The sequence below is a fragment of the Benincasa hispida genome, chromosome 4 (assembly GCF_009727055.1).
Source record: "Benincasa hispida cultivar B227 chromosome 4, ASM972705v1, whole genome shotgun sequence".
NCBI lineage: Eukaryota > Viridiplantae > Streptophyta > Magnoliopsida > Cucurbitales > Cucurbitaceae > Benincasa > Benincasa hispida.
The window spans coordinates 49,666,124-49,676,926 of NC_052352.1; the positions used below are offsets into that span (position 1 = coordinate 49,666,124).

A 10,803-nucleotide genomic window follows, 5' to 3' on the forward strand; every position below is an offset into this window, starting at 1 on the left:
CACGAGGCTTTATGAGACATATAGAACTCTCATTATACATCAACTTACATTCAAAGCAAAAAAACTAAGCAATTAATTGCTTTTGGCATTTAAAAGCAACAATGTTTTTCTTTTGATTTATTGACCTATTTACATCTCACATATCAAGGTTTTATAGTTGGCTTAACAAATTCAAATCTATTTTGATTTGGAACTTTCGTAAATTAAACCATTACCCTCAATATATCCCATAAATCATAAATCCGAATAAAAGCATAAGATATATCACATATCATTATATCTAATTTATAACTTCTATAAGTAAACATAATTATTAAATTAATAAAGAAAGAGGCTTTGTTTAATGAGATATCTTAGACTTATCGGTAAAAGGGAATAAAACTAAAGTTGTCATAGCTAAAAAAACAATTAAGTTTATCAAGAAAATAAATATTTTCAAGAAAGAGCAACCCGCTCTAATACCAATTGTTGATCAATATGGCAACCCTAGAGGGGGGGAATAGGGTTTAATTAATAATTTTTTTTTCTAAATTACCCAATTAAACTATTAATACACTTTTTATAAATAATAAAAAAATTCAAATTATGCAACAAATAAATGACAAAAAAATGTGATAATTTAATTCTATCAATTTTAGCAAATAAATAAGAACAAACTAAACATACAAAAATTGCTTAATTAATGCAAAAATAAAAAGGAAAGAGTTAGAGAAGAAGACACCGTTAATTTTTATAGTGGGTTCGGTCAAACTCGACCTACTCCACTTCTAAGCACCTCTTAGGAATTTGAATAAAATCTTTTCGACTCTTTCCATAGATTAGAGTCCAACCGTTACACCCAGGCTCCTTTTACGGGTTCAAAGAGCAATATCGATCCTTTCCACGGTCTAAGACAGACACGTTAACAAATGTTGGAATTTTTGAAGAAACACAATCAACTCTCACTAGAGTGGATTACAAGTTTAAGCTACTCAACAAATTTATCCTCACAATACAATAAACACTCTCTCAAGAATAAGAATGAAAAGAAAAAAAAAATTGGGAACTAAGAGAGGTAATAATAAACTTTTGAGTTTTGGAAGATGAAATGTAAAATTTGTTGGTTTAAAAATTTGGAGAGGAGATGGTTTATATATAAAGTGAAAAATTTTTAGAAACACAAAGTATTTTGGACCATTGGATTTTGAAAAGAAAAATCAATGGTGGAGATTTTAACTAAACTAGTCATTAGATACAAACAAAATATAATATTTAAATTCCTCTTCTTTTGAAATTCATTTTCTTTTAAAAATTAATCCAAAAAATAAAATAAAAAAAAACATACCATGTGTCAAAAACTAGCCGTTAGACACAAACATAAAATAATATTAAATTTATTTTCCTTTTATTTCATTTTCTTTTTTAAAATCATTCTTTTTAAAGTCAATCAATACAAAATAAAAAACATACCATGTGTAAAAAACTAGCCATTAGACACAAACATAAAAAATAATTATTAAACTTATTTTCCTTTTAATTCATTTTCTTTTTAATTCATTCTTTTTAAAGTCAATCCAAAAATAAAAAAACATACACAGTGTAAAAAAAACTAGCCGTTAGACACAAACATAATAATAATATTAAATTTTTATTTTCTTTTAAATTTCTTATTAATTCAATTTTTTTATTTTAATCAATCCAAAAATCAAAAGTCTATCATATGTTATTATTTTTGTAATGATCCACCATTCAACCAATATGGTGCCACATGTCTACATGCAAATGGTCTGGTTATGCTACGTCATCCACCACGGTATTTTCTCTATAGACTTGTTTCGGTCATATCGTCTTCGTTTTAGCTCCGATTTGAGTGATTCAAGAGGTGTTGGAATCTGTTCCGAGCTCTACGCTATGGACATTAGAACACTAAGATTTTTCAGTAATTAAAGATTGAGTTTGTTAACATCAAAACATTGATTAATTAATTAATTAAAATTAATTAATTTGAGATTAAGGGCCAAAAAGCCAACAGGGACCTTATGGATCTGTAGCTCGATGCTTCAACGGTGTGTGAATAACTGACTAAACTCTTTAGTCACGGAATCCACTATCTATTAACTGCCAGACACTCCACTAAAGACCGACAGCTGAACTCTCCTTACCATAGATATATTATGTGTCCATTTTAACCAATCAACAGTGCGACAACCCTTCACAGATCGCTCGTAAGTATAGCTCGGCCAATAACCGTTATGCCCCTATAGTTACATCTAACTCCTTAAGTACCACAGATCCCTTTAATTAACATAAGTCATAGTTCTACTATGATTGAGTCCTCTCTTCCAAAGAAAAACTATGGCCACTATGTTTAAGCCCCGGCATCAGCCCTTAAGGGAGCGATCTCTCTACTTATCCCTGCTTCAGGAAAGAAGTGAATTCCATTTTGTGGATTAAGTTCCCAGCTCCCAAATCAGACAAGTCCCTCAAAAGGTAGGCATGTTGAGTTGGCAATCCGACCACTCTCACTCATACTAATCAAAGGACCGCCTTGAAAGGCAGAAGTTCCCAAAACACTCAGGATTGAGGTCGTGTCACCTATGGTCGTTTAGGTGAGATGTAAGTTTCTAGTATCAACGTTATATACAGAGTCTAGTCATCTCGTCGTCTGGTCTTATACAAAATCTTTGTATAGGACACCCCTGCTCGCATGTCTCCACATGAATGGTCAGGATCTACCATTTGTAGTAGTTTACAACACTTGCAAATGTCTACAAAGCGAGCCGTATCCGTAGTGTCACCAGGATCAGGTATCCCACCTTAATCCTTATACTACATACCTATTTATGTTATCATATAAGGCATGATCCACTTGTACATCACACATACATACTTAAGTTTACATAAGACAACCATGGAGCCTTGTTTATTGGATACGAGTAAATGCCAGAATGAAATAACAGTGATTTTATTCATAAAACAGTGTGTATAATTACAAACAATGAGACTCCGGGAGAATTAGGATACCAATCCCAACAATGATATGATTGACTAAATGTATGAGATACATTAATTTGGAGGAAATTTGATATAAATATGATTTATATCAAGTAGAGGAGAAAAGACTATGGTTGATATATGATATCAAACTATAGGTTATGAATATAATATTATTATATTTATTAATTTATTAATTGGACGGTTATGAGATAATTGCCCACCGTTTTCTCTGAAATCTTATGTTAATGGGATGCTCAATTCGGTTTTGTAACCGAATGATAGAATGAAAATTGTTTTCATTTTGTAAGACACACGGATAATCGCTCACGGTGTGATTAGTAAACGATCGCCTAGTATTTGAGAGCCTATACGATAACGCATCGCGTTTACTAAACGATCGCACACCCACGCGCACATTCTCTAAACGATCGCTTACCTTTTACTAGACGATCGCTTAGCGCTTGCGTTTGAGTAAACGATCGTATCGACGATCGCTTAGCTTTTACTATACAATCGTGTACCGCACACTAAATGATCAAGCACTCAACTATACAATAGTCATTCCATTCTCCCACTTGCTTGATTGTAATACACGATAGCCTTTCCTCCTTGCCTCTACCAATTCCATCAAAGCCTACCCTTTGGATTCTCAGTCCGAGAATACTGAGGGCTTCGTATGGTGGTGTCATCCCCGCTTTCTGGTGTTCGTGTGAAGCCGTTCGAGGTAGACGATGGGAGAGTTGCTGAACGATTGTTTAACGTTCTAGTTAGAGGAGTTCGTTTGTGAAGAGAACGCATTTACAAGTGAAGAAAGTCCTCAACTGGTATGTTCTTTTAATCTCTTGTTCATTTTCCTTATAATCATGCTGGTAATTTAGTAGTTTGAATGCATATCCGTTGATCTGAATATATATGTGGAAATTCTGTCACAATGAATTGGAAAGATCCACTTCCGATCATAGGTATTCTTGTATAAGAGTTCCTTTAGTAGATAAATTGCTTCTTTAAATGTTGATTCTGGGGCTTGAACAATGAGGCATCTCACCCTGTCTTAGGTCGAGATGGGTTCAATTATAGTTGGACTATGACTAATTATTAATCAGAAGGATCAGTGGTACTTAAAAAGTTATATAACTATAGGGGTAAAATGGTAATTTGATCCAACTTTGCTTATAGGCAATTTGTGAGGGGTCAATGCTCTGTTGGTTGGTTATATCTAATGGACACAAAAATATATTTACAGTGCGAAAAGTGTAGTTGTCGATCTTTAATGGGGTGATTGACAATTAATGAATGTTAATTAATTTAATTAAAGAATTTAATTAATTAATCAAATATCATTGGATCTTTAATCTATAGGTCCATAAAGTTCCCTTATTAGTTCAATAAGGGCTAATGAGAACAAAATTAATTTTCGCTTAATTTGAATTGTTCAAATTAATTAAAGAAAATTAATTGTATAAGATACAATTAAATAATGTATGTTGATATATTATAATGTATATTGATATATTATAATGGATGTTGATACATTATATAGTTTTATGAGAGAAATATATATTTGAATATGATTCAAATATTAATTCTATGAATATGATTCATATAGAAACTATATGTTTAAACTAATGTGAATATGATTCATATTATATATAGTATTATGAGAGAAATAAATATTTGAATATGATTCAAATATTATTTATATGAATATGATTCATATAGAAATTTTATGTTAAAATTCATGTGAATGTGATTCATATTAAATTTATATAGTTTTACAGGACTTTGAATGTGATTCACATATATATATATATTTTTTTATGAATGTGATTCATATAAATACCATAGGTTAAAATTAATATAAATATGATTCATATTAATTCCAAAAGTTATTTGAGAGAATAACAAACTATTGGTTATATTATATGTGGTATAATATAAACTATAGTTTATATGTTATATGTGATATCACATATAATTTATATACATACATATATATATATATATATATATTTTCAAATTTTGAATTTGAATTTAATTTACTTTGGGAGTTATTCTCTCAAATTTTTTGTTAAAATAAAGCGAAGTGGTTTATCTTATTCTTTCATTCAATTACGTGAAAAATAGGAGAGAGAGGATGATCAACCTCTTCATCCCTCTCAATCTCTCTACGTGGGTTTCTTCCTCTTTTAGAAAACTTTCTCAAAATAAAGATCTATGTTCGCCAAAATTATTCTAAGCGAGCCCACGAAACTCAACTGTGATTCTCACCTTGAGAATAACGAGGAAGATCTTGTGATGGTTTCTTTTTCCTTGTTGTTGCCGCTATGTTTGTGGTGCTGAGTTTGGGAGATCGAGAGAAGCAGTCCGTGTTCGCACTTGGGAGAGAAAACAAGAAGATGGTATCTTCAAGGGTATGTGATATCCTATCCCTCTTCTTTATTTTCATCATAGTACAAGCATCTTAGATTAATTATGTTTATCCATGAGTTTTCGTCGCTCTGAATTACTTTGAATGTGTTCTTTAGAACGAAATTTAGAGAATACGACATCCAATTTGTTTTCGCTGTGGGGAATTCCAATCCCTTCAAAGAGATCTAAGTTTACGTACACGGGAGAAAGAACCAAGATATGAATTATATTCAGGCGGGCCAAGCCTTTACCCTATGTTCTCTCCTAATGTGTTAGAGATTGTTTAAACCTCAGTTCAATATGTTAAATTTTATTTAAATTTAATATTATCATTAATATGGCCCATGTGCAATATTATCAACTATTTTATCTTTTAGAGCTATTATTTTATTAGGCTAATTAAGTAAAAGATAATTCCTAAACTAAGTAAGAGATAATTAAAAGTTAAGTCCCTAATTAAACATCCTAATGAGAGGTGTTTATATAAAAGATAAAACTCTAGGGAATTGGTCATCTATCTGCCACGTTAGATAGTCCTTTTCTCCTCATCAAGAAATCTAATTAAGTTCTAAAGGAAGGTCAAGAGCGAGAAACACAATACCTAATTAGATCATTATCATGGATCAATTATGTTACTCTTACTCATGTTATTATGAAAAATCATCTAGTTGAAAATTCTTGACAATTATTATTTTATACAATGTTAAGATTTTATCGTAGGATCATGAAGTTAAAATTTATGCAATAATAAAATTATATTTAATTTAGTCCATGATTAAATTTTTTTTTTTTTCTAGAAATATCATGTAAACACTCTAGCTAGCAATTTAAATTAATGCTAGTTCTATCATGATCAACTATAGAAAATCAAGTCTATTTATCAATTACATTTCTAGGTTAAGCGGTCATTGGGCAAAAGACGTTTGGCGGTATTGCATAATGCTTTTGCTTAGTCTTTAATTTAATCTAGAACAATAATGCATATCAATTCATCAAGATGTTGCATATGTTAAGTCATCAAAAACTTATCTATCATAATGATCAAACTTCTCAATAACGACTCATCTACAAAAACATCACAGTGATTCAAACTTCTCAATAAGGGCTCTTATTTTTTATTATTGAATTTTATGCTTGTTTTACTCCTAATTTATCCGTTATGGTTTTCAATTTCATTACAAAAATTTTGAGTTCTTAGTCGAATTCTAAAAATAATTACTTTTTCTAATTTTTAAAATTAAGCTAACTTTTGAAAATATTATAAAAAAAAAATACAAAAATCATAGTGTTTGTAAACTTAAATTTAAAAACAAAAAAATAAAAAATAATTCAAATGATTGTTATCGGATCTTAGTTTTTATTTTTGGGTTTGAAAGATTATTCTTGTTTTCTTGCTCTTTCTTTACTCTAATTTTACATTTGAATTGATATAGTTAAATTTCATACATGAATATATATATATATATCTATATATATATCTCGTTTTTAAAATTTGTGTTATTTTGAAAACATCCATAAAAGATGGATAACAAAACAAAGAAATCTATAGGGGAAAATAATACTTCCTAAGCATGGTATTAAATATTCATTGATTTATCTATATTTCTATCCATATTTTCATATTTTCTTGAGTTTGACATTGAAATGAATGGTAAATCAAAATTTCTATTCTATTGTAAACAACCTAACATTAAAAAGAAAAAAAAAACAGCAACAAAATATCGCTAAAGTAAATATAATATAAATAACAAACATGTTAGCTTGTTTAAAAAGTGCAAAATATTTAATTATTAATATAATTATTTAAAAAAATATATTTCTATAATTTTTCAATAAATATCCATCAACATAATCTATATTTTATCAATATTTTCGTGTAATGAGACCTTGATATTTTCATCAACATCGACATTCTAATCCTTGCTTTTAAAATTAATTTTTAAAATAAAGATAAAAAGTGAACCAAGCGATAATATATCTTACATAACCTATTTATTTTTTGGTTTTTAAAACTTGACATAGATGTTGAAAATATATGGTTAGAAAATAGATAATCTAAAACAAAAGAACCCATGCATAATTGAAAGAATATTTATAAGCTGGATTTTGAAAACTCAAAAATTTACTAAAACGAAATAGTTATTACCAACTTGCTTTACTTATAAGAATATGTTAAGTTTAATATTACTTGAGCTGAAATCAGATAGAAACAAAATTCAAGATAAAAAAGCCAAGACAAGGACTAAAACGACGATAGCTTTGGGTCAGATTAGCCACAAGCCAAAAAAACACATGGATCCAACTCAATCGGGATAGAAATGAGGTCATGGCAAGCTTTCTTGGCTCAAGGGTCTGCAATTAGCACACCCATGAGCCAATACTAAAGAGGAAGATTGGAAATCCTAGGTCATGTAATCTATCATTATAACCATTGAAGGGATAACTCAATTCTAATTGCTTGAACATGCATCTTAAAGCCTCTCAATAACTTGGTGTGACAAGTACAACACTCTAGACTGTTTTTTTTAGGTCACATATCTTCCTCCCTAGTCAAGAAAATTTGTGAAGTAATGAATTAAACATTAGTTAGAAATGCAAATATTTGAATGAGATAAATAGAACATATATGAAACCAAGTAAAGAGGGATTCAAATTTTGGATTAGTATACTATACTCTATTCGGATATAACAAGTGCAAAAAGAAGAGACTAAGGAAAAGATATAACATAATAAAACTAATTCTTATAAGCTTTCCAATAAGCTTATACAGATTAAACTATGATGAACTTATTTATGATTGGGTAGAGACGAGCAGTATTGATAATGTACATAAAGTTTGTTGATTTTGATTGGTTTAGTATTCACTTAATTAATACTAATAATGGGAAGAGTTGATTGTGCAAAAGGCGTTCTCTTCACAAACCTTCCTTTCATTCTCGGCCTCTTCTCTGCATTCAATTTTCGTACCTCATACCTTATTTTCTTCGAAAATAACCTCGTTCGCCGCTTCTCCCTATACCGTGAAACACGTGCCTCCCTTCCGCCGTCTCCCATTGCTGCCATGTTCACTCCATATTCTCCACATGTGTGCCCGTAGCTCACTCCACAAACCACCTACAGATATCATTATTAATGTTAACATTTTATTAATTCATCGGTAACTTTTGATAATCAATTTATTCTTTTATCTTCTATTTTTAAAATAATGTATTTAAAAAAAAAGGATAGATTTTTGTTTATAAAACATATTTGAATTGTAATAACTATTTTATTTTTCAAACTAAGCTAATAAACACTATTACAACCTCTATATAAGTCATTTTATTTTGTTACTCACAAATTATATCTTTAAAAATCAATCTAAATTTTAAAAACTAAAGATTTTTTTTTAAAAAAAAATTAGATTTTATTTTTAGAATTTAACTAAGAATATAAATATTTAAAAAGTTAAAAAGGAAAGAGGAGAGTAGAAGAAAACCATGGAGTTAGGCCAGGGTTGGTCAGGGTCAAAATCAGGGCGTTCTCCGTTGGTCCATGGAGACTTAAGATTCCCCCATGCTTCAATTACTGCTTCACAATCCAATCGCAAACTCAGTACTCTTCTCTTCTTCTTCTTGCTTTCCAATGATTCCTCTTCTTCTTCTTCTTCTTCTCTTTCATTCTTGACCCCCACTACCACTGGTATCTTCATCTCTTCAATATTGAACTGCATCGGCATCGGCATCGGCATCCGCATGGGCTCTCCCACCATCAAATCCACCTCACTCTCAAATCCCTCCCCAACTCTCCAATAATCCTCCTCCACTTTGACCAATCCCAACCCCTCCATATCAAAACACTCGTTCTCCAAATTCCTCCCCAGCAAGCTCTCCACATCCGCAGCAAAATCCGAAAGATCCAAATCCAACTCATCATTATCATCAACCAAACTCGGGACTCTATACAACGCCTGATCTTCTTGATCTTCCTGGGACCCGGAGACCGCGTCGTCCGTCTCCGGCACCACGGATATCAGGATGTCCTCTGATTTGGGGCGGGGACGAGGTGTCCGGGGCTTACGGGTGAACCCAGAAACCCAAGACGGGGTGGAATTATTGGTGGCGGAGTTGAGGCGGAGGCGTTGGTGGCGACGGGCGAGTGGGTTGGCGGAATGGACGGCGGTGTCGCAGGATTGGCAGAGGAAGGCATCGTCTGCGGCGCAGTACCATCGGGCTCGTTTCCGGACGCAGCTGTCGCAGGCTCTTGCGGTCTTTCCGCCCACTGCGTTGGCTATGCTTTTTTTTGACATCATTTCATTCAAACTTTACTGTTCCACTTTCTTCTTCTTCTGCTGCTGCTTTGATATTACGAATTTGTGAGAAAGAAAAGAGAAAAAGGGGGAAGTAGTCAGAGCAGTAGTGAGTTTGCGAAAAATTGTTGGCGTTGCTGCTTTAACTTACAGCCTCCAACGTGTCAGACTCATGGCCCACACTCCCCCCATCGCTTGTCTTTTTTTTTCTTTAAAATTACAAATAAAAATTGGATAAAAACAATTACAATTACAACACTTTATCTACCTACTACTTCTTGCTACAATTTACTCTCTTACCAACTTCTTTTTACATTAAAAATAAAATGTGTTTTATGTGGTAGTGCATCTTAGATTACATCTATAATGATTAATCTAATGCTCTTAATTTTAAAAAATTAACACATTACAAATTTTCATTGAAAAGCTGTCTGGGTCGCAAATAATAACAAAGAATTTGATTATGTGGGAATCTGTAATAAAAAAAAAAGTATAGTTTAAAATGCACCAAAATAATTTTTAAACTCTAAAATATCTTCAACATCTCTTTTCTTCTTTTCGTCTAATTTTAATCCACATAAAACATGAAATTTTGTTTGATATCCTAAAAAGGTTTGTAAGGAAAGGCTCAAATTTGGTGCAGACTCAAACAGATCAAAGGCCACCAACTACTCAAGCCCAATCAACTACACCTAGGGTGCACCATGCGTGAAAAGCTCGACCTTATCCAAGCACATCCCTAGCAAGTCTCCCAATTATGGGAACTTTCACTGGCCTAGCTAGTTTAACTTATTTTTATCCAATCAAGAAGGAAAAATCAGAATAGTAGGAAACGTAAATATGACAAATACGAATACAAGATCGTAAATAACGTAAATTTGGCGAAATCATAATCATTGAGACTCTTATATTTGGTCATTCAAAGTGCTAGATAACAATTCAAGACATTTCATGAACCATAATTCAAGAATGAGTTGTGTAATTATTGTATTCGATAATTATTTAGAGAAAAATAAAAACATAAACTGAAAAAAATCAATAATAAATCTAAAAATCTCTCGATGTCTAAAGTGAATAAAGTGGAAAAGAAGAACAAAAGTAGAGGATGGTTCGGGAAGAATATGTTTTGT

The 10,803-nt window shown here is 31.5% G+C and overlaps 1 protein-coding gene across 1 annotated transcript; it reads right to left on the bottom strand.

Moving 5' to 3' along the window:
* Positions 1-8,012: 8,012 nt before the first annotated feature.
* LOC120074999 (zinc finger protein CONSTANS-LIKE 16-like) lies at positions 8,013-9,808 on the bottom strand. Its single transcript, XM_039028129.1, has 2 exons — positions 8,864-9,808; positions 8,013-8,499 (listed from the first exon to the last, which is right to left on the bottom strand). Exons 1-2 carry the CDS (start codon positions 9,674-9,676, stop codon positions 8,251-8,253), a joined length of 1,062 nt encoding a protein of 353 aa, XP_038884057.1. The 5' UTR covers positions 9,677-9,808; the 3' UTR covers positions 8,013-8,250.
* Positions 9,809-10,803: the final 995 nt, after the last annotated feature.

Coding starts and splice junctions, on each gene's coding strand:
- LOC120074999 (XM_039028129.1), bottom strand. CDS start 9,676: ATGATGTCAAAAAAAAGCATAGCCAACGCAGTGGGCGGAAAGACCGCA. Junction 8,500..8,863: donor AACCCTGGCCTAACTCCATG/GTTTTCTTCTAC, acceptor TGATATCTGTAG/GTGGTTTGTGGAGTGAGCTA.